Source organism: Monodelphis domestica, chromosome 4 (genome assembly GCF_027887165.1).
Source record: "Monodelphis domestica isolate mMonDom1 chromosome 4, mMonDom1.pri, whole genome shotgun sequence".
Taxonomy (NCBI): Eukaryota; Metazoa; Chordata; class Mammalia; order Didelphimorphia; family Didelphidae; genus Monodelphis; species Monodelphis domestica.
This window is the reverse complement of record NC_077230.1, coordinates 321,421,111-321,446,474: the sequence shown is the minus strand read 5'-3', so window position 1 is coordinate 321,446,474 and position 25,364 is coordinate 321,421,111. Positions and strand designations below refer to the sequence as shown.

The window sequence follows — 25,364 nt, the reverse complement described above, 5'->3', positions numbered from 1 at the left end:
TTAAAATTTCTTAGACTTAAAAATGTTGGAAATTTCACCATTGGGAAATTTCATACTTGAAAAATTTCCTACTGATAGTCTATTGGAATGTGAACCCCCCTTTGGCATGGAAGGGTCTTTCTCCTCCCTACTTAAGATTACTTTAGGACAGAAACCTTTTGCTGAACAATGGAAAGGGCTTTGACCTGAACAGGAAGTTCTTTGAGTCATGATTGATTTTAGAATTGATACAATAGAGATACTTGGAATGACAGAACCAGGTCTTGGAAAATACAATTTCAACCCTACTTAGAGTAACAGGATTTAGGAAGGGCTGCAGCAAAGGATCAAGATTTAATTATTTGAGAATATGACCTTCAACAGACATGTGCAAAGCCACAGACCTCTGGGCGGTCCTGGGTTAAGCGAGAGCCACCATTGGCACAGGGGAGACATGGACATTGATTGGTAGATGTGAGAACTGAGGGGAGGGAACTTAGATAGTTTCCTTAAAGATAGCGGGGTCTGAAGACTAGGATGGTTGGAGAGGTTTTGCTCTGAGAGGTGGTGCTCTGAGAAGCTTGCTCTGAAGGAAGCTGGAGGTGGAGGCCCCTGAGATTGTTTCTCCATTTTGGTCACGTGAATGATAGGGACTGATCTCTTTTCTTTGCCTCAGCTATCTAAGGCCTAAACAGAAGGGGTATTTAAGCCCTCCCTCCCTCCCTCCCTCCCTCCCTTCCTCCCTCCCTGACTTGAGTTTTCATTTAGGAATTACATAGCTGAATTCCTTGGCGACCTTAAATTAATATATATCAGTCTTTTAAAGTGATTTCCATGTCATAGTCTTCACTAACTGTGGCTACTCAAGAAGCAAAGCCTACAACACTAACAGAGGCAGTTGTCAGGTAACATGTCCACACCTACTAATTGTGTGACCCTGGGAAGTCACTTAACTTCTTGGTGCCTAGCATAAACAAAATGATAAGTTGCAGAACTGCTGGCCTATACTGCTTAAAGGAAGCTTCTTCATGAGAAGTTCCCCACCCCAATGAAACTACAAGTCTGGACCAAAAAGCCATTATTACTCAACACATTGCCCAAGACTAAAAGTTACAGTGACAGAACACCAGTAGTCAAGAGGTCAGAATAAAATGCTGAAGGATAGGCCATATGATATAAATCAGGTTGAAAAGGTAAGTTGGGTTAATAGCAACTCATAGTTCTATAACATTTTAAGGTTTACATAGCAGTTTCTCCATAATATTCCTGGGAGGTTGCTAATGTCAGTATTATCCTCATTTTACATATGAGGAAACTTAAGGTTCAACAAATATGAAAAGCTATCTCATCATCTCAATTAAAAAATTGATTCAGGGGCAGCTGGTTGGCTCAGTGGATTGAGAGTCAGGCCTAGAGACGGGAGGTCCTAGGTTAAAATCTGGCCTCAGACACTTCCTAGCTGTGTGACCCTGGGCAAGTCACTTGACATACATAGTATTGGCTCCAAGACAGAAGCTAAGGGTTTAAAAAAAAAAAGCCAAAATTCAAACCAGGCTTTCTAAAAGCATCCAGTTTCTTAAGAACTACCATGTCAGGGGGGCGGGCAGCTAGGTAGCCAAGTGTATAGAGCACCTGGTCTGGAGTCAGGAAGACCTGGGTTCAAATTTGACCTCACACTTCCTAGCTTTGTGACCTTGGACAAATCACCTAACCCTAACTGCTTAGCCCTTACCATTCTTTCAAGAATTGACACTAAAACAGAAAGTAAAGGTTTGTAAGAGAGATTAAAAAAGAAAAAAAAACTACATTGTCATCAAAGATTCTTTTGTACCATTATCTCATTCTAAATCAGAGAAACTATAGAGTCTGATGGATGGAGTAGACATGAGATAGTATGCCAAATCCTTCTAATTCTATTCTCAGTGCCAAAATAGATTTGTCTTCCTGGGCGGCAGAGGGCCTACCTGTGAAACAAAGACAAGTCAATTTCTGACCTGCCAGGTTGTAAGAATAACCTATAGCAGATGGCAAACCTATGGCACAGGCATGCAGAAAACTCTGTGGGCATGTAGCCATGCCCCCCCCCCCCGCCCCCAGTTCATTACTAGAAAGGCAAAGGGACTCGGGCGGAGATGCTACCCTCCCCCTCTCCACTGTGCCCCTGCCTGTCTGCCTAGCAGCCCAAAGGAAGCCCACAAGGGGTGAGGTGGGTGGCTCACAGGCAGCAGAGCTAGAGGGGGGCAGAGCTCAAGCCACTCCCCTCCCCCTCTCTACACTTGCAGAGGGTATTCCTCACTTCACTCACCCCTCTATCCAGCAGCCCAATAGGAGCACTTCCTCCCTTTTTGTGTAGGGTAAAGGTGGAGGTGGAGGAGTATAGGGGCATACGGGGGGGGGGGGGGGGGGGGGGGGTGGCATGGCACACAGTCTCTGCGGGGAGGAGCATGGCACTGGGGGTCTGGGGGGTGGGGTAGGGGCAGGGCCCAACACTCCATCTCTAAAAGGTTTGCTGTCACTGACCTAGAGTCACCCTCTAGAAATATTAAGTGCTAGCCAATTATGTAAGTAAATAAGTAAATGAAAGAACAGATATAAAGATAACATTAACACATTATCATGATAATAGTTTCAATTTGGTCTCCTGACATATAAGCAAGAGAAAAACAATAATAGGTAGTAAAAATCTATCTCTTCCCATCCTCCCTTATTATCATTCCACTACAATTAGCTTGATTCATTTCATATCTAATAATAACAGGTGATATTCATATAGTCCTTTAAAGTTGGCATAAATGTACATAGGCAAGTAGGTAGGTAGGTAGGTAGTTGATAGAGGAATAAATGGAAAGAGGATAGACAGGAGGTAGAAATAGAAAACAGACAGAAAGGCATAATTTAACCCCACATGCACACAAACAACCCTGAGGTAGGTGCTATTATTATTCTCATTTCATAGACAACGAAACTGAAGCAGAATGGTTAAGTGACTTGACTACACAGCTAGTGTCAGGGCAGAATGTGAACTCAAGCCTTTCTAACACCAAGTCCAGCATTCTTTCTACTATGTTACCCACTTGCCTCATTGGTTATGTAATTCATGCCCATTAAAACAGTATAAAGAGCTATAAGGCACTGGAAATATAAATCATTTGACAAAATTGTTGACATTTAAAATCAATCAAATTTTAAATAAGAAAAATTTTCACTGATATTCCTTGCATTACTGGCAAGATGACTGAAAAAACAACTGTTAATTATGCATCCCTTCCAAAATACCCATTAATTAAATAGCAACATTATGCTTAAGAGTGAAGACAACACACACATAGAAAACAAATAAATATTGTATTTCATAGACTGCCTTCAATCAGTAGCAAAAGTATACTGTCCCACATACAACATTAACAAGCCATAAAATGGTACAACATTAACAATAGAATTTCAATATATCATCATCATCATATAACTTTAGGATATTAGACTATTCTTTCCTCAAACACCCAAATCCATAGATTTGTCGATCGCTGCATCATAAGAACACAGAGACCAAGCCAGAAGGGACCATAAATATACATCAAATTCAAACTCATATTTTCATGGATGTAGAAAAGTGAGACTGAGACAGGTTTAGAGACTATATGAGACCACCTAGCTAGCAGGTATGTGAGTTGAGATTTGAACCCAAGTTTTCCTGACTCCAAGTCATGCCCTCTATCCACTTATACCACACTGCCTTGGGATTTAAATTTGCATATGCCAAAAATGAATTCATAATTTTCTACTGTCTAAGTTATTTTTAAAAACTTAAAGGCTGACAAATCAAACAGTAGTCAGAACCATTTTGGGAGACTTTTATTAACTTAAATTGGCATTCTTTTCTTTACTAAGCCCTCAGTAAATATGCTTTATTTGTTCATATACAAAACTACATAGTGCTTATTAACAGCACCACAAAATCATGAGACTTGAAGTGCTACAGTATTTTGTAGTGATTAAAGTATAATTTCCAAATAATTAATCAGTCACTTCACTGAAATACTTAATATTCTGGGGAGTGTTTGAAAGCATTGCTTATAAATAATGATTGGTAGGTCTTTTGCTAGGTATTGAAGATAAATGTCTCTGATATAAAACATTATTTCAATACATTTTTCCATTAGTGAGACTACTTTTTGGAGCTAATGCTAAAACTAGAAGAAATAAAAGTTTATCTTTAGATTTCATTCTATTATCAACTGAAAAGCTTTGTATCTGAGGATAATAAACAGGCATCTTACAAGTGACATTTTGTAGCAAAAGCTAAAGGAGGCTGCAACAAAAGAAACCAGACTGCTGCATTACATTTTCTTTACATGAACTGACCATTCTGGATGGTAAAATTAATGTAGATAAGATATTTAAAGTTTGAGTGCCCTGAAGGCAATTAAAGCCTCCAACTACACAAAAGAAAAGGGAAAAAAAACCACAGAGCACAGTATTTGAAAGACTATAGAACACTGAACACTTTCAGTAAGTCATAGCTGTCCCAGATCAGATTGGCAACTGAAACTTCACATCCACCTGAGCTTGTTTGGCTAAGGTGACTATTTCTGAGAGCTTTACCACCTGAAAGAAAAAAGAAACAGTCTGTGAGTTATGTTTCTATAAACTGAACAAACAAAATAATCTATTTTTTTAAAAAAAGGTAACTTTAGGTATATGCTCAACTTCAAACATTCAATTTCTAAGTCAGGCATTACTTAGACGTAGCTGTTTAAAAGAAAAAAATATTCCTAAATTATTTTCAAATGCATTAAGAAATTAAGGCATCAATATTTTGAAGTCAATAAAAACAAAAAATAAAAAACATAAAACTCAACTCGGAATTTCCCAACCTAATAGGCCACTGAACACTTAAAATTTATTGAAAGAAAAAAATACATGCTCATCTAGGCGAATCTAAAGGAATGGAATATGCCATATTTCAATAAATCAATGAATAAGCACTCATTAAGTACCTACTATGGACCACCTGCTGGACTAAGCACTGGATTCCATCAATGTGAGAACTTTCCCTGTCAATGCAAATATGGATCCAACTATGACTTGTGAGATAAATTACAGAGCTGCCAGAGGCACAGACATGTTAAATGACCTGTTGAGGATCTCATTCTACCACATTACATTTACTGGAATGGAATACAAGAATAAACAATGTTTGGGGAAAAGTGGGGCAAAAAATAAATTAAGTCTATTTTCATACCATAAAACTACCATGCATAATATGTATTTGTGACTACGATGTTTCATACTAAAAACTTGAAACCATTAACACAGTCATGAAATTATCAATATTTATCTAAGGTCATTAAAGAATATTGGATTTAAAGAGTAGCTAGAGTACCACAGTGAATAGAGCACAAGGCCTAGAACTGAGAGGACCCGAGTTCAAATTTGGCCTCAGACACTTCCCAACTGGGCAACCCTAGGCAAGTCACAACACCATTTACCTAGCCCTTGTCCTATCTAAAAGTTGTTACTAAGCCAAAAGATAAGGGTTTTTTAAAAGGGTTATATTGGATTCAATACTGTGCCAATTTTTTAATTCAATTAAGAATTGTTGGAAAAGAATTACCAGTGCTCTCCACAACATTTTAAGAGGCAAGGAGCATATACTTTGCAATTCTTAGATCATTAACATCTCCTGCTTACCATTTTAGCAGCTTCATCCAAGTCATCACAAGCAAGAATTTTAAGTCCACTATCTGCTATCAATGCTTTAGCATCATCAACTCGTGTACCTGGGGAAAGAATCAAATATGAAAATGCATTCAAATAACTATACAAATATTTAGAATTCCTGTCTCCAAAGGCTCTAGAGGCAAAAATGTTTGAGCCAGAACATAGTACAGTCAAATAATCCAAGTTTATCATTAATAAGATATTTCAAAAGCCCTAACATATATTTTATTATAAAAATAAAATCAGGATATTAATTCACAAATTTCACAAAAATTAAGAGATATACGAAGTGACATTGTGAAATAAGATGTCAATATATATGCTCTAAATACTAGAATCATTTAATTCTACACACATATTCACAGATTCTATTGTTTTGAGGAACTCGTTCTTTAAAGCACCTATGTTTTTCAATATGCTAGGCCTGTGGTGGCAAACCTATGGCATGCAGAGACCTCTGTGGGCACTTGCAGGCCCCTTAGCTTGGTCAGCTAAGAGCCTAGTCCCACCACCAAACACAGGGAGTGGGGCATTCTAGCCTAGCTCCATTATTGTAGGACCTAACTGCAGCCAAGAACAGCCTCCCTTAGTGGCCATAGGGGCTGAGTATGAGAGCTGCCACAGAGACCAAGGGCCAAGTTGGGGGCCAGCTCCAGCCCCGCCCACCAAGCCTGCCCACCAAGCGCAGCCTCCCAGTATGGCGGGCCCTGACCCCAGGCTGCCTTCCCAAACAAAAGTGTAGGGCACTAGAGCTATTCTGGAGCTCAGTCCTGGCTTGGCCAGCCTGCAGCCTCACCCCGCCCCCAAAAGCAGGGGTGAATGGGACACTACACGCAATCAAGGGGGGAAGCACACAGTTTGGGGGGTGAGCGGGGCATGGCATAGGGCCCCTAAAAAGTTTCAAAAGGTTCACCATTACTGTGCTAGGTCATCTAGGATAATGATTTTCAAGGGATTATAGATCATGTAACAAATTTAAAATTTCTTAAATACTCACCTTGTAATCGTACCACAATAGGTATTTTAATATCCAAATCCTTTACTGCCATGACTATACCCTGTGCAATAACATCACACCTCATGATTCCTCCAAAAATATTAACTAGAATAGCCTGTACCTGTGAAAAAAAAGCATATTTGGAAAATTAAAATTACAAAGAAATGTGAACTTTATTTAGTATGCACTCTCCTAGACTGGTGAGCACCTCATATATATACCCCACTATATGTGCCCAGTTTTATTTTAGCATTCCATTCCATTCTATCCATCTTTCTCTCATTTACTCTGCTTGTGACTGGTCAAGACCACTGGACCTTAATATTTGTCCTTTTTCTGGACCTTCTGGACTAGAAATCATGGCTTAACCTTCTCAGATCCTGAACTCTCATCCAAGGTTGAGTCCATACTGTCCTGAATGGTGAGAACTTCACATGGTTTCTACACCAGCTGAGTCAAGGTGTGTTTCACATTGCACCCTAGTCAATCTTCTTACCTTGCCTCTCCTTACCCTTTTGGTTTCCAACTCAATAATCATAATCAAATCAATACTGGCACTGCTACTTGCTAGGATTTACTAATCAATTAACTCTTTACTAATCAATTTCTCTTTGGCTCCATTGCCATCTCTAAGATCTTTCTAACCAAAACACCCCTTCCTAACCACCATTACCCAGATGTTGTCTCCTCCTGTAAGAACATAAGCAACCTTGATGGCAGGGACAGCTTTGATTTGTATTTGTATCTTTCGTACTTAGCATTCCATTTGATACATAACATTTAAGTGTTCTTCCATTTATTCATTTGCTACTTTAAAAGTGAAAGCATATTTATAATTTGTTTACTTTTACTACTACAAACCAAACTGAAATCATCTGAAATCTGTAAGTACATAATTCATTCTAAAACACAGACTCATAGAGATCTCTCAGATTATCTAGTCCAACCCAAACAAGAACTCTAATAAATAATCCTCCATCATTCACTTAATGGAAGTGTTCATTATACTTAAGCATGAGTCCTGTGCTAAATGCTTTAAAAATATTATCACCATCATAAGTGATTTATCCAGGGGCACATGGCTAGTGTCTGAGACTGGATCTAAACTCAATTCTTCCTGACTCCTGGTCAAGTGCTCTATACAGTGAGCCACCAAGCTACCTTAAGTTATGGGAAACTTACTGCCTTCTCAGGCAATCTGTTCCACTTTGGGAATTATTCTTTTTGTAATTTCCATATACTGGTAATATTCTGCCTCTTGAAGCATTGCAAAATAAGTATAATTCCTCTTCCATCGTTCAAACACTTGAAAGCAGTAATTGTGTGACCCCTTGCCCTCCCCAACCCCATCCTCAGCAATTCTCTCTTTTCCAGGCTAAAGATCTCAAGTTCTTTCAAGTGATTGTTATAAATCAGAAGAAAGATCACAATCAGAAATTTTAGATTTGTCTCAGATTTGCCACTTATAACTTGTCAAGTCATTTAAACCCTCTGGGCCTCAGTATATTCATCTCTATTAAATAAGGGGGTAAATAAGGTAAATCCTCTAAGATCCTTCTTGGTCTAAATCAATGATCCTATGACCTTTAAGAGACCTTCCAGCTCTGAATCTATGCCTTTATAAACATATGGCATTTACTCCTGTCTTCACTGTCCAAAATCCTCTGGACATGTTCCAGCAAGTCCTAAAATGGGATTCGAAACAAAACAAGATTCTACATGTAATCTGACCATAGTAGAGTATACTTTTGTACAATTCTCTCTGTAATTTCTAGCTCCTGATCTAGTCTTGCCCTCTGAATCTTAGCAGAAGAATCTTTTCTTCCACATAACTGCTCAAGTACTACTATCCAGCTGCCATGATTGTTGTTCAGTCACTTTTAGTCTGATTCTGTGACCCTATTTGCCATTTCCTTCTCCAGCTCATTTTACAGTAAGGAAATTGAGGCAAACAAGATTAAACAACTTGTCCAGGATTACATAGCTAGTTAAATGTCTATGGCCAGATTTGAACTTGGGAAGATGAGTTTTCCTGACTCCAGCCCAGCATTCTACCTACTGCACCACCTTGCTGACCCAATGCTAAATGTCCTCAATACTTCCAATCAATTTTCATATAACATAGTATTATTTAGTTCTCTCACCAACTTAATTGCCATCTTCAGGACATGTTCCAGCTAGACTATATGTTTCCTAAAACATAGTACCTTGAAATGAATGCGGTACTTCAAACAATAAAAATTACATTTAAGAATCCTAACATTTATACACTAGTACCATTACCTCTCATAAGCACATGTTCCCAAAATTAGAAAGGAGGTAAAACAGCTTTTTATGATTTGTGAATCTTAAAACTGCTCAGACTCTACTTCAGAGGATTTGATTAAGCTATTCCCCATTTTAAACAATGGAGGTACTTGGTCAGACAGTGCCTTAGGGGAAGATAAAGTTGTAAACTCCTGATGGAACAAAGAAAGTCCCCAACTTATACTTATAGTGAAGCAAAAACCCTAAGCTAGTTGGTCTATTTTTAGATCTAATACAAAAGGGTACTAAGTACCTATAAAGGTTAAATTAATCACTAAAAGGTCAAACAACTTACAAAGGGCAAGCTTAGCAAAGAGATGTGAAATATTCAGAAGATATAATCTAATCAGAGAAGGTGATAACAAAAGAAGATGTGAACTAAGAATGGACAGTCCTGGGGAAAATGTCTACTGTGATTGGTAAATATAAAAATTTAGGGGAGGTGGCATAAGAGAAATTTCTCTTTAAAAGGAGCTGGCTCTCTGAACTTAGTTGGGAGTTTGGAGTTAGTTTGGAAGAGCTGGCTCTCTGAACTTAGTTGGAGTTTGGAGTTAGTTTGGAGGAGCTGGATCTCTGAACTCAGTTCAGGAGTTGAGGATTTCAGTGACGGACTAGAGTTTTGCTTGGGACAAATCTTGTGGTGAATGATAAAAGACTGACTAGTCTCTCTTAAGACTCTCTTCCCTTAATTCCTTCATTTGTATTAATTAAAATCTCCATAAAACCCAGCTGACTTGGGTATTTTCATATTTGGGAATTTTCCCATGGCGACCACTTATTTTTTATTTAAATCAAGACACTAAAAATTATCTTTACAGTTTTGGCAATTCACAGTCTTGAAACCCACGTTTTCACGGTTACAGATTTGACATGAAGATATGTAATTTACAGGTAACTTTTCAAGAACACGTTTACATGCAAAATAAGGTCCAGTGGAACTAGCAGGACATTTTAATATACTTGTTTTCCCATGGTCAAAAAAGGAATTAGTTAAATATAACTGAATTTCTTCTCTTTCTAAAATTAATATATTAAAATCTAGTGATGATCTGAGAGAAAGAGCTCAAAATTGGCAATACTGTATTTAATAATAAAAATAGCTACTGCTGTGGCAAAATAAAGAATAATCAGGGTCATTAATATAAAAGAAGTACATCTGCTAAAAGATGCCCATGAAAAAGGGCAGCTAGATAGTACAAGTAGATGAAGTACAGGGACCTAGAATAAGGAAAACTCGGCTTTCTGAGTTCAAATCTGGCTACAAGCACTTACTGTGTGACCCTGGACAAGTTTTTTAATCCTGTTTGACTCAGTTTCCTCATCTATAAAATAATCTGGAAAAGGAAATAGCAGTATCTTTGCCAAGAAAACCCCAAACTAGGTCACAAAGAGTCTGAAACCCCTGAACAACAACAAGCATGAAAAAAAGACCAGTGAAAGTGAAACTAGCTAGATCATTGGAAAACAAATAATGTGTCATTTGAATTAATTACATATACCCAGCCAATGTGCTGGACCAATTGTGCTTGACAGTAAAGCTAAATGAGAAAGTGAAACTGTGTAACCTACAAATGAACAGTTAACAAGACATTTAAACAATTTGGTACTTGGTACCTATTCAAACTCTGTACAAAAGAACCTAGACCATGCCCAGGTTTATCAATGGCTTTTTGAAAATGATGTTACTACAGCAATATTGCATAATGATCAACTGTGAAAGACTTAGTTACTCTTGGCAATACAACAATCTGGGACAATTCTGAAAGACTTATGACAAAGAATGCTATCCACCTCCAGAGAAAAAACTGTTGGGAGTCAGATAGAGATCAAAATATACTATTTTGAAATTAGTTTAGTTATGGTTTTACTTTTAAGGTTTTGGTTTTGTATGAATATTCTCTTACAACAATGACCAATATGGAAGTATATTTTTTGCATGATAATGCATGTATAATATAAATCTGTAATGGCAAACCTATGACACACATGCCAAAATGAGTAGACAGAGCCCTCTTTGTGAGCACGCCTACAGTCTTTTTTTTTTTACTAGAAGACCAGAGGGACTGAAGCAGAGCTGTTCTCTTCCCTCGATCCATGTGCCTAAAGACATTCCTCACTTCACCCGCTGTAATAGATAATATTAATAAGGTATATTTGATGGGTAAATGCCCAGCAGCCCAATGAGAGCACTTCCTTACACACACACACACACACCATGCTGGGGTGGGGGTGGGGGGGCAAAGCAGGGGAACAGGGACATGGAACTTGGTTTCTGGGGGGACAAGGCACTTGGGGGGGGGGGGTGAGGTGTGGGGAGGGCCATGCACTCCATCTCTAAAAGGTATGACATCACTGATATAGACCAAATTGCTTACCACCTCCAAGATGGGGAAGGAAGGGAGCAAGAGAAGACAACTTAGATCTTATAATTTCAGAAAACGTATATTGACGATTATTATTATTACATATTTTATGTACATATTACATATTACATATTATTATTATTACATATAATTGGGAAAATAAAATATCTTTGAATAAAAAAATAATAATCACAAAAAGAAAATTATTATTATATAGGCCCAAAGAGGTTAAATGATTTTCCAAGGGCCTGGCATATCGTAGGTAAGGTACTTAATAAATGCTTGTTGACTTAATTTAACCTATAGCAATGACAGCAAACCTTTTAGAGAATGAGTACCCAAACTGCAACCTTCATACTGAATCCCTTGCCTTATCCCAGACAGGGGAAGGAGGAGGAGTGGGATCCCATTGGGCTGCAGGACAGAAGGGCAGATGATGGGAGAAATGTCCTCAGGTGCAATGGAGAGGGGGAAGGGAGTAGCTCCCTCAAGCACATGTGCCATAGGTTCACCAACACAGACCTAGGGTATCAAAAAAGAAAAGTGGCAGATCCAGGATTTGAACCTAGATCTTCTGACTCAAAATCTAATACACCCTTTCCTTTACAACAGGCTATTTAACAGAATCAAATAATTGGTCTTTACTAAGCTTAAGGATCGACTCAAATGCCCTGTCAAATAGAATGTTGTTGGTTTGGGCTTATGGATAGTGTTTGGAAAACAAATTTTGTCTAATGACAATAACAGGTAGCATTTTCTATAGCACTTTAAGGATTAAAAAGCATAAATATGCTATCTTATTTGATCCTCACAACTTATGAGTTAAATGACTTGAAGAGAATCAAAACAGCTAATGAGTGTCTTAAAACAAATAAGGTTTTGAATTCAGGTTATTTCTGACTCCAAGTCTAATACTATGCACTGTGCCACCTAGCTATCATATAACACATAGCACAAAGTTGTGTTTAACCAACTTTACAATTAAAAATACAAACACACACACATATACCAATGGAAATTTATAAATACACTATAACCTATTCAGTCATATTGATATATACAACATATTAAAATTAAATATGCATATATTTTTTTTATTTTAGTGAATATATATTTACTGATTCTAATTCTACTTTTTTTCAACTTTGCATTATTTGTATTCATCATTCATTTCTTCCCCTTGATTTTCTTAAAAGAAAAAAGCAAACCCTCTTGTCAAGTGAGGCAATTTAGTGTGGTAGAAAGAAGGCAAGGTTTAGAGTTGTGTCGAGGAAGTTTATCCCCTCCCCCTCCTGAGTAACTTTACCTGTCTATCAAACATTCCTGACATACCACAGTTGTGCCAGGGTTGCATCGGTGTACGTTCTGTACATCAATAAAAGTTAAGGTTTGGGGCAGAATCAGGAGAACCAAAGAGAGAACTGCGGGAGAATTGAAAGGGAGAACCGAGAAGATGCAGAGCAGGCAGATGAGAAGGAATGAGGAAGAGACTGGCAGGCTAGGCACCACACGGTCAGGTTACTTATAGGAACATTGTCTACCCTTCCAATAAACTTTATAAAATATCTGGGTAGAAATATTATTTTAATTATTACAGAGTCAAGGTTCAAATGCCATCTCAAATGCTTAATTAGGAATTCCAGAAAAGTCGCTTCACTGATAAAGGCCTCTGATAGATAATTCCCTAAGACTTACCTACTAAGTTACAGAGGAACTGTTTGATTTCTTTTGGAGGAAAGCATTCCCACTTAGTTCTCTATAGTGAAAAAATAAAAGATCCTTTGCTCAGTTGAAGAGATTTCTTTACTTGCAAACTTTCTTGACCAATAACTGAAAAACTTCCTATATTTGTCATCTAAAGCATTAGCAATCTCTCTCACACAGCTTTGTGTCATCTGCAAATCTGACAACTATGATATCCAAGTCACTGAGAAAAAGTTTAATAGCATGTGATGAAGGACAGATCCTTGGGGTCCTCCAATTAAGATCTCTTGTCAATGCTGAAATCAATCTATTAATAACTACTTTTCAAGTCTACCTAAGTCTACTATCATTCAATTCCCATCTCTCCATCTTATCCATAAGAAAAACTAGGTTGTTCCCTTGGGGTATCCATCCAGTTAGTAATTGTCAAAAAAAGACAATGGGAATAGTCTGATGTGATCTGGTTTTCATAAAGCCATGCTGGCTTTTTGTGATTACTATTTCCTTTTCCAGGTGTACATTAATCATTCTTTTAATAACAGGTTCTAGAATTTTTCCAAGAATTAAAGTCAAAATCACTGACCTATAATAAGAATAATAATATTTAGTTGAACCTTTCCAGTTTGAACATCATTTTCCTCAGAAAAGATAAACAGAAAATAAAAATAAACAGACTACTGTTATCTCTTAATGATACAAATGATACATCAGTTTCACCAAATGGAATCTATTGCTTATCTTCTCGCTCCAAATATAGCTTGAAAAAATTTTTGTAGTGTCAGTTCATTTTGAGTCTTCACTATTTTCTTGAATTTTCCTTGATTCCTTTCTTCTGTCTTGTAAATACTTCTTTTTAAAAAATAGTTCATGTAAACCTCAAATTTCCTTAGACTTATAAATGTTGGAAATTTCACCATTGGGATATTTCATACTTGGAAAATTTCTTACTGATAGTCTATTGGAATGGGAACTCCATTGGCATGGGAGGTTCCTTCTCTTCCCTTCTTAAGATTACTTTAGGACAGAAACCCTTTGCTGAACAATGGAAAGGACTTTGACCTATGCTTGAGCATAGAACAGGAATTTCTTTGAGTCTTGATTGATTTTAGAATTGATACAATGGAGATACTCCACCCTATTCAGTCCTAATAAGATTGAGTAAGGGCTGCAGCCTAGATCAAAATTTAATTATTCCAATCTCTACCATACTCAAGTTAACAGGATTTAGAAAGGGCTGTAGCAAAGGAGTATAGATTTAATCATTTGAAAAATATGACCTTCAACAGACATGTGCAAAAGCCAGAAACCTCTGGGCGGTCCTGGGTTAAGCGAGAGCCTCCATTGACAGGGAAATTGATGAAGAGTGATTGGTAGATGTGAGGACTGAGGGGAGGCAACTTGGATGGTGTCCTTAAAGATAGGAGGGTCTGGAGACTCAGGGGAGAGGTTGAGTTTGGAGCGGTGTGGTTCCTGGGCTCGGAGGAAGCTTGCTCTGGAGGAAGCTGAAGGTGGGGGCCTTTGAGACTGTTTCTCCATTTTGGTCACGTGAGTAATAGGGACTGATCTCTTTTCTTTGCCCCAGCTATCTAAGGGCTTGGGCCTTTTGGCCCAGCCTAAACAGAAGGGGTATTTAAGCCCTATTCCCTTCTCTCCCCTTTCTCTCTCTCTATATATCTCTAATTCCTTTCTTGCTCCTATTGTAATTAAACTCCAAAAAAGGCTGACGGCTGACTTGAGTTTTTCATTTAGGAATTACATAGCTGATTCCTTGGCGACCTTAAATTAATATATATCAGTCTTTTAAAGTGATTCCCTTGTAACATTGTGGCTGACCACACGGGAGTCTAAAGAATCCTCTCAATAAAACTTTTTCCTTGCCTTTTTACTATACTGTTTCACCACTTAGTCCTTTTTTTTAAAAAAAAAAAAACTTGGCTTAAAGACACAGCTGCTAGAACACGTGAGTATAAAAAACTTTTTCTCTTTTCTCCTTAAGTTAAATTGGAATCAGCAGTTTTTTCTTTTTCTTCCCTTTAATCTTAAGGGACAGCTGGGTAGCTCAGCGGATTGAGAGCCAGCCCTAGAGGCAGAAGGTCCTGGGTTCAAATCGGACCTCAGATACTTCCCAGCTGTGTGACTCTGATAGACAGAAAACAGCTGTTTTTAAATCTCAGCAACAGGACTCTAAAGTCCTGGCTGGAAGAACTGTTTCTAAATATCCTTTCCCTTAAGGAACAACTTCCTGGATTAAAAAAAAAAAAAAAACCCTGTGGAAAGTTTGTTGCTTTGCCCTGCTCCCCACGTGTTTTGTGAAATTACAAAATATACATATAAAAATGAGTACTACATTCTTTGACAATTATATGGCAGCTGAAGAAGTAGGGGCATTGAGGAATGAAGGATACCTCCAAATTTTTATATTAATAGGTACTGTCATTTTTGTACTCCTCAATACTATATTTAGAGATGAAAAAATAAAAATTATTGAGGATAAAATAAAACAAAATGAGGATAAAATAAAACAAAATGAGGATAAAATGAAACAAAATGAGGATAAAATAAAACAAAATGAGGATAAAATAGAAAATATTGAGGATAAAATAGAAAATGTTGAGGATAAAATAGAAAAAAATGAGGATAAAATAGAAAATATTGAGGATAAAATAGAAAATATTGAGGATAAAATAGAAAAAATTGAGGATACAATAGAAAAAATTGAGGATAAAATAGGAAATATTGAGAATAAAATAGAAAAACTTGAGGATAAAATAGGAAATATTGAGAATAAAATAGGAAATATTGAGGATAAAATGGGAGATATGGAAGATAAAATAGGAAAAATTGAGGAAAAAATGCAAGCCCAATTAGAAGATCTAAAATGTTTCTTACAGGATCAATGGGCAAACACCCACTCTACCAGAAACAGACCTGTTTCTGAACCTTTGAATGAGGAAATTTCCTTCCCTGAAATAGAGATGGAAAACACCTTCCCTATAGCCCAGTTAACAGACTGCTTCTCTCGTGCAGTGCAAATCTTGTCTGAATTTAATCCCCAAAACCCTTCCCCTGCAATCCCAGCTTCTCATGTTCCTTCTCCTACAGAAAACCAAATTCCAATGCAAGGGAGATCTTGTCCTCCTAGAGAAAACTGTCCTTGTCAAACTGACCCACAGGTGCAAAATTCAACTAGAGGCCTGTTTCCTCTAAGAGAAGTACCTGAAATAGGACGAAATGGGGATGTGGTGACTTTAAGACATAGGATACCATTTACTCCCCAAGAAATAAATGAATTTACACGAAATATCCCCACATATGAACAAGATCCTTTTCTAGTAACAAAAAAGATGGGAGACATATTTTTTCAATATAATCCGTCTTACAAGGACGTTGAGAGCTTACTACAGGCTTTTTTAAGTGAACGTGAAAAAAATAAAATAATTGCTCATGTCAACAAAACCCGGGGGCGTAATGCAGCACATTGGCCATCTCAGGATCCCGAATGGGACTATAATAATCCTGAGGACTATCTACAACTATACCGTTGTAGAGAGGCCATCCTCACGGCCATGAAGGAATGTGCGGACAGTACAGATAAGTGGATGGAACTGGAAAAAATTAAGCAAAAGGAAAATGAAACACCCTCCAGATTTATGGACAGAATTATCGAGTTTGGGGACAGATACTTAGATTGGGACTTAAATAAAGAGAATAGTTTAAGACAAGTTAGAAGAATCTTTGTAAATAATTGTTGCAAAGTAATTAAAAATTATTTCAAAACACAATGCCCAAGATGGTCAGATATGGACCTTGAAGAATTGCGAAAAACAGCTATATATGTTTTTAAGGGAAACGAAGAAAAGGAGAAAGAGAATAATGATGACATGGAGGAAATGAAGAAAAAAATGAGATGTGTAATAGATAGGATAACTAAATTAGAAAGTGGGCATGATAATGAACCAACGACAATTGCCCCTCTCCAGAAATCCAATTATCAATCCATTACTTGCCACTTCTGTGAGAAGAAGGGCCACAAAATGATGGAATGTAGAACCTTTCTTAAGATGTTTGGAAGGAATAAGAACTTTAGAAACCAGAATTATAGAAATAGGAATTGGGAATTTAATGACAATGCTCAAATTGAAGAAAATTTTAATGATAATACTCAACAATATATGAGAAATGGCGCTCGTCCAAAAATTACTCGAGGTGCTAATGATCCTCAGAGAGGTGCCCTTCAGGAGGGTGCCCAGGGAACTTCCCAGTATAATAAAGATGATTCTTCTTAGATTGTATTGATTTTGTTGATATTAATTAACCTTTTTCAGTTTTTTTTTCTCTCCTCTCCAAATAGTAGGAAAGATGAATAAAGAACTTAAGACTATGATTGGCAAATTATGCACTGAGACCCATTTAAAATGGCCTGAAATTCTCCCTCTGGCCCTATTTTATCTTAGAAGCAGGCCTAGAGGAGACTTACATATTTCACCATTTGAGATGCTTTTTGGACATCCGCCTATACAGGCTAAGCCTTTCTCCCCGGCTTATACATCGCTATTAGGGGGAGATATTATTATTGCTTCCTATATACAGGAGTTACAGCACAAACTACATGAACTTCATGAATCTGGAGCTGCAGTACAAGCTGGACCATTAGACTTTTCTCTGCATGACCTGAACCCAGGAGATAAAGTTTATATCAAGAATTTCAAGCGAACTGGAGCAACTGAACCTTCATGGGAAGGACCATTCCAAATATTATTAACTACTCCAACATCTATAAAGATTGGAGAAAGAGACTCTTGGATTCACTGCTCACATGTGAAGAAAGCATCTTCTGCTGAGACTGATTGACTCTATCCTATCATATGAATTGTGACTCTATCTTATCATAAGAATTGGAGATAATAATCCATAGACAAATGGATGCTGGTTTTTTTTCTCTCAAGAATATATTGAATTACTGATTTTTTTTCTTATTTTTTCTTATTTCTTTTCTTTTATTTTTTATCAGAATATTTGATTTTTTTTCTCATTTTTGTACTGAAGGTACACATAATTAATATTAATATTTTTTTCCCTGCAGTAATACAAGTTAATATATATACTCTTGCTATAATATCAATATATGCCTAAAAGCTTTAAACTATGGGAACCTGCCATTTATTGATAAAATATTATAGGACTGTGATTAATGTTTGTGTCTGATTCCAGGAAAAGGGATAAAAACAAGGAGCACAGACTAAACCTGAATAGTGCCAATAGAGCACACATGAAATATTAAAGTGAGACTCAAGGTTGCGACGCTTAACTTATGTTTAAGTCGTAGGACTTCCTTGTATCTACACTCCTTTCGAAGTACTCAAACAAGTACAAAGCTTGACTATCATGCTGGCTCCCTATATCTCTGAAGGAAAAAAAATCAGACAAGGGAATGACATTTCCCCATCAAAATAGAATTCTAATTCTTTCCTTCTTATATTATGGCAACTTCCTGTAGTCTTGGCTACAAATGGCTAAGTGAAATATTACTGTATTCTGTCCTACATACTTGTGGGATAGAAATTACTTTAAACTGGACCTATACAAGGCCTATTTTGAATTTTTCTTATGTTTTTGATTATTTTTCTATTCTTTTGATAATTGACACATATACCCCCATAACTGAACATTGCATTCTGAGCTAAACTTGATATATTTTTTTAAATACTTACTTCAGGGGGGATTGTATTTTAATTTAAAATCTAAGAATTTTTGAATTTTTTTTTGTTTGAGATTTTATTTTTATAAAAATCCAAGACTTTTGTTTAAGATTTTACTTTTAAAAAAAAAAATTCAAAGACTTTGATTTTGTTTGAGAAAAGATCTTCAGGAAAGAAGCTTGAAACTTTTATATCCAGAGAATGAACTGTTGCAGAAAGATGCCAAAAACCTACACTTCATCAAGAAGATCAAGAATGAACTTTGGATGTGATTGATTGGACTGAACTTTTGATTGAACATTTATTGTAACATTTATGCCAAAAGGGACTGCCCCTAATTTGGCTTTCTGTCAATGCGCCTAGCAAACATTGGTTTTGCTTTCTTTTCTTTTCTATTTCCTCTCTCACTATTCTAATTTCTCTTAGAAAATTGAATATTGTGTATATCTTTAGTTAGAAGTGAATTTAGAACTACAAAATGATTGTGTTAAATGATCAATGGGGAGACTAGTCTCCCAATGATCATCAGGGGGGATTGTAAACCTCAAATTTCCTTAGACTTATAAATGTTGGAAATTTCACCATTGGGATATTTCATACTTGGAAAATTTCTTACTGATAGTCTATTGGAATGGGAACTCCATTGGCATGGGAGGTTCCTTCTCTTCCCTTCTTAAGATTACTTTAGGACAGAAACCCTTTGCTGAACAATGGAAAGGACTTTGACCTATGCTTGAGCATAGAACAGGAATTTCTTTGAGTCTTGATTGATTTTAGAATTGATACAATGGAGATACTCCACCCTATTCAGTCCTAATAAGATTGAGTAAGGGCTGCAGCCTAGATCAAAATTTAATTATTCCAATCTCTACCATACTCAAGTTAACAGGATTTAGAAAGGGCTGTAGCAAAGGAGTATAGATTTAATCATTTGAAAAATATGACCTTCAACAGACATGTGCAAAAGCCAGAAACCTCTGGGCGGTCCTGGGTTAAGCGAGAGCCTCCATTGACAGGGAAATTGATGAAGAGTGATTGGTAGATGTGAGGACTGAGGGGAGGCAACTTGGATGGTGTCCTTAAAGATAGGAGGGTCTGGAGACTCAGGGGAGAGGTTGAGTTTGGAGCGGTGTGGTTCCTGGGCTCGGAGGAAGCTTGCTCTGGAGGAAGCTGAAGGTGGGGGCCTTTGAGACTGTTTCTCCATTTTGGTCACGTGAGTAATAGGGACTGATCTCTTTTCTTTGCCCCAGCTATCTAAGGGCTTGGGCCTTTTGGCCCAGCCTAAACAGAAGGGGTATTTAAGCCCTATTCCCTTCTCTCCCCTTTCTCTCTCTCTATATATCTCTAATTCCTTTCTTGCTCCTATTGTAATTAAACTCCAAAAAAGGCTGACGGCTGACTTGAGTTTTTCATTTAGGAATTACATAGCTGATTCCTTGGCGACCTTAAATTAATATATATCAGTCTTTTAAAGTGATTCCCTTGTAACATTGATTAGTGACCATACTAAACAACCATGTTTATAAGTTTTTAAATAATTTATTAAGTGCTTAATAAATCCTTTTCATTTATTCATATAGAAGCTTGCCCTTTCTCTTTTCTTTGGAGTTATTTTCAACAATCTAAGAATTTTTTTTTAAGGGCTTTCCATCTCCCTTGTGTCATATTCCACTTTGGAGTCTCTGCTCATCTTTTTCTCTCAATTTTTTTTGCAATATGTTATCCTAGACTAGAGAATTTAATTCTCATCATTTACTATTAGAGATAACAGTTACTTTCTTACAAAGTTACAAGCAACATCACCAAACTTGTTAGAATTATTTCTCTAGAGCTAAATATTTGCCCTTCTTGCAAAATATTTGTCAGCAAGGTAGGTATTTATCAGATGTTCCTCTTTCAGCAAAATTATGTTTTTGTTAAGAGTAGCTTTCTTAGGCCTTTTCCCTTTTCCTCTAATACCTCCCAAACAAACACATAAATACAAGTTTATTTACTGTCTAGTCTAACCAGAAAAGTTAGGTTTTCTAGGTCCTAACTAAAGATAAAAGGACAAACCACATGACATAGTGTGGTCCTTTAAATTAATTCTTTCGTCTTTTCAATTCTCTCTTTCTAAGCAATTTAGGGTTAAGTGACTTGACCAGGACCACACCAATTCTTTTTTGCTAGCTTAAAATTGTTCAACAAAAGTCAAAGTACACTTTCCATTTTTTCAAATGTAACAAACATACACAAAGAAAAATCAGCTGCTATTACCTTCAATATGCTACTGGGAAAAGGAAAGAGGCATTTTAAAATCAGAATAATCACATTTCCCAGGATTAATTTTCCCTTTAAAAAAAAAAGTCAAAAGATTCCAAATATTGCCAAATTTTTATCATATATGCTAAAAAAAAGTCAATTCTTTGATTGCATTGTTTCAATTGTGAAAAATGGTGCCATTCTTACCTTTTTATCTGAAGTTATAAGTTTAAATGCTTGTGTCACTTGATTGACTGTAGCACCACCCCCAACATCAAGAAAATTGGCTGGAGTTCCTCCATGAAGTTTTATTATATCCATTGTGGCCATAGCTAAACCAGCACCATTTACTATTAAAGGTAGGAGGGAAAAGATAAATTTTACAAACCATATAAACAAAAATTATATTTTAACCAATCACATACAATATATATGCAGTACCTAAACACCCTATGTTTCCATCTAAACCTATATAGTTGATATCTGCCTTAGCTGCATCCTTGTCTCTCTCATCTTCCTGAGTCCAGTCTTGCAGGTCAAAGATTTTCTTTTGACGATACGATGAGTTAGAATCAAAATTGATCTTTGCATCCATGCACAGCACTTAAAAAGAACAGAAACATAATCTTAACTTTGAGTCAAAAACAAATTATTTCTAACAATATTCCTATTCTAGATTATCTAGATTCTCTAAATTATCTAGATTATATAAATTCTAGAATATCAATTAAGAAAAAGCATCTACTCTTATTACTTTACTAACAACAAAGCTTTCACTTATGCCCCCACGGATAAGAGTTATGGTCAAGGATTGCCAAATTAAGCTCCTTTTTAAGCAACATCCCTGTGAGTTAAGTCTGTTCTTAGGCTCCACCTCACAACCCATCTCAACTTAAAAGGAGATGAATTTAAAGTTCAGCAGGCAAGTGAACCTGAATTACAAAGCAGCTGTATCCAAAAGCTCAATAAAAGTCAAGAATTATGTTTTGGCCATATAAATAATAATTTCAATGGAATAATTTACTCATATTAGTTCTGTGCATTCAGGATATTACCATGAAAATAAGTATGTGGCTAATATGTCTTCATTTCTGCAAGTTTTCAGGCAACTAATCCAATAATATAAATATAATAATCAAGAGAACTTCAAACAAAATAGACAGTAATTATATCCCCCAAAAAAGTGTGCATACACTGAATTTTTCTAAAAAGAGTCACTTATTATTTCTCTTATGACATACATAACTGTCCCCTCCCTAAAATTTCTTATAACAGATTAGGATTTTTGTATTTTTTTTTGTTTAAAGCACTATGCAAATGAGTTTATTAAAGTGTTTTAATAATTACTTTGTAGATAAACTACACTGAACCTGCAAATTTTTCTATTCTAAAGTATGTACTTATATATTGATAGTCTGAAGTCTATAAGAGACTTTAGAGAATATAAAATGGCAGTAAAAGGGGATTCATTTGCAGTTTTAAGTATATTAACAAGGCCAGGGTGGGGAATCTGACAACTATTCAGAACTACAGGGAAGAAAACAACTTGAATATAGCTTCCATTTCCATAGAAAAATATGAAACCAAACCACAAAAAGACAAAAGAAAAAGGTCTTTTCCTTCTATTTCGTCTTGCCATTATTTATCAAAGTATATTATTATATATAGTGAGAAGCAGAGGCATAGTCAATTCAAGTCAGGAGGAACTAGATTCAAGTTTCACTTCTGACAGATATTAACTGTGTGACCACTGGAAAAAAGGATCACATAATTAAGCTCTCGGTCCCCTAGGCAACCCTTGTAAGACTATAATTTCTTAAGAGAAAGAAAACTTGGAAAGGCCTACATAAAATAATGAAGAGTGAACAAAGTAGAACCAAAAGGAGAGGGTAAGATACCTAGGAATTTTGATGTAACCCAACAAATAAGTTAATTAATTATAACTTTTTTTTTTAAGACTATAATATGCTGAGAAAGTGCCAAATTGCATTAGGAAAGGGAGTTTCCTTTTCTTGGCTTTCCCTACAACAAAGAAATCACAGGTCCAATCCCTATCTCTGTTCTATTAAGTACAAGGGGTTAAACTAGGATGCAAAGTCTTAAAAAAAACCTCCCCAAAAAATAAATAAATACCCACAAAAAATATTCACTACCTTGTACAACGCATTGTAAAAGCATAACCAGAGAATTGTGAGATAAGTATCAAACTTAAATACTAATGTTCTCAAACTTATCTTAGAATTTTAATAAAAAAGATGAACAATAGATTTAAAATCCTACATTTCTTCAAAATCAGTATTAACAGTCATAAATTCTTCTAACACCTAACTTCTATCTTACTTTCTCTGGAAATGTGTATTTACCCCTGTACTTGTACCTGAAGAATTTGTTTTAACATAAAGTTTAACATGTTAAGCTAAAACATATACTATTAACATGTTTCTCTGTGTATTATTACTGTGCTTTAAAATTCTAAGTCAAAAGCTAACATTATTGAACTAAAGTTACTGAATGTAATGTTACACAAAAGAATATAAATATATATATAGAGAGAGAGAAATAAAGATAATGCTTGATAAATACTTTTAATTATGAAAGAAGATACTTTTACCTCCTCCATCCGCATCTTCTACCATTGGGTTTATTTCTACCATGGTTGCATCATATTTCAAAAATAGTTCATACAACTTGACCATGTTATCCGCTGCTGAATCCACAAGACTTGAAGGAAATCCCATTTTCTGTGCAAGCTGAATCAACACAGCACAAGTATTTTGTTCTAATTTTTCATGTACAGGCAATATATTTGGATAATAGAAAGTTATTTTGCAGTGGTACAAATTTAAAGCAAAACATTTTTAAGTATTTGTTAAAGTTTCTGAATTTCAAAAGAATCCCAGTAAAAGTATCCAAGTGAGTCAGGCAGTGGATGCAGCCAAGTGGAAGGAGTGCTGGACCGAGAGTCAAAGAACTCAAGTAAGTCCAAACTTAGGCTCTACTACTATCTGACTACAGGCAAATCATTTTCACTTCTCTGCTCCTCAGTTTCTTCAGCTATAAAATGGGGGTGTTAGACCAAATCTCTAAAATCTCTGCCACCTCCAGATTATGAGGATATGGAAACATTAATGAAAGAAAATGATACTCTGAAAAAAAATAAACTTCAATAAGTACTTAAAAGGATAATCCAATCTATTTTAAAATAATTAGGCTCATAAATGAGATTCTAAAATTAATCATTAAGCCAATTTATATAACATACCAGAGCTGGAATTCTATTTTGCAAGGAGGTATCAAGACTGTGCAACTGACTTCTCAGGTGCCTTGGGGTTTAAATATTCTATGATAAAACTGCCAAATTACCTCAAACAGTAACAAATTATTTCCTCTCCAAGATTCTCTTAGTAAAAATATTTCCCCAAACACAGCAATGTGGAACTTAAGACTTAATGGTTAAAAGATTTTTAAAATTTGGACAATAAAAAATTAGCCATGAAAAGCATATGAGAGCTTAAATTACATTTAACAGAATAACTAAAAGCTAATTATTTGCAGTGTCCTTTTACACTTACTTTGACACATTCCTCATTTTGTAAAAATAGACTCGAATTCAGGACTCCAGTCCCGAGAATCCTTTGCTCCACTTCTCCAGAGTGCTTTGTAATCACACTGAATTCTCGCCTGGGCGAGAACACAAATGATTATTTAAAGGAGTTCTCCGCCTACTGAGGGGTCTTTGGACTTCCATTTTGGAGCAGAGGTGGCTCTTTTCATAATGTAGGTGAGGTGTCTACATGTTTTCTTAGCCTGTATTTTCTTTAATCCTTAATCTTTAATAAACCTCATAAAAAATATAATACTCCTTGCAGAGAGAAACTAAGTTCTACCTGCCTAAGTTTCCTAAATTTTAACTGTTACAATTTAAAGCACAATTTGGTCAAGACTAAAACTTCAAGGTTTAAATTTTATTAATAGCTATGTCACAAGAACTATTCATATTACATTTAAGCTGTTATAACTATTCTCCAAAACAATAGGCATTTTATAACATATAAAAGCCATCACAGTTTTCCTTTCAAGTTATCTGGATTCTGACATTTTGTAAAGTATAATAAAAAAATGAGACTATACAACAAGCATACCAGAACTTATTTGTCTAAATGAGTTCTGATCTCCTTCAAAGTAGATAACTTGGGAAGTTATACACTTATTCTAACAATACTATTATTCATTATTCATCAAAACATTTTTAGAATTCCTTTGATATTGACTACAGAGATTATAGTATATGTTTGTGAATATTGTCAAATAGTGAATCTTCATCAGATGAGAAGAGATATGATTCTTGAAAAC

At 36.0% G+C, this 25,364-nt stretch overlaps 1 protein-coding gene across 1 annotated transcript in view; it reads right to left on the bottom strand.

Moving 5' to 3' along the window:
- Positions 1–3,305: 3,305 nt before the first annotated feature.
- The window catches only part of SUCLA2 (succinate-CoA ligase ADP-forming subunit beta), a 57,662-nt gene continuing 35,603 nt past the window's right edge, over positions 3,306–25,364 (bottom strand). The window contains exons 6-11 of the mRNA XM_007495430.3: positions 23,623–23,761; positions 21,453–21,614; positions 21,219–21,361; positions 6,698–6,818; positions 5,671–5,759; positions 3,306–4,584 (exon numbers count right to left, since the gene is read on the bottom strand). Coding sequence (XP_007495492.2) covers positions 4,510–4,584; positions 5,671–5,759; positions 6,698–6,818; positions 21,219–21,361; positions 21,453–21,614; positions 23,623–23,761 — 729 coding nt within the window. The 3' untranslated portion in view covers positions 3,306–4,509. The remainder of the gene's footprint in view (positions 4,585–5,670; positions 5,760–6,697; positions 6,819–21,218; positions 21,362–21,452; positions 21,615–23,622; positions 23,762–25,364) is intronic.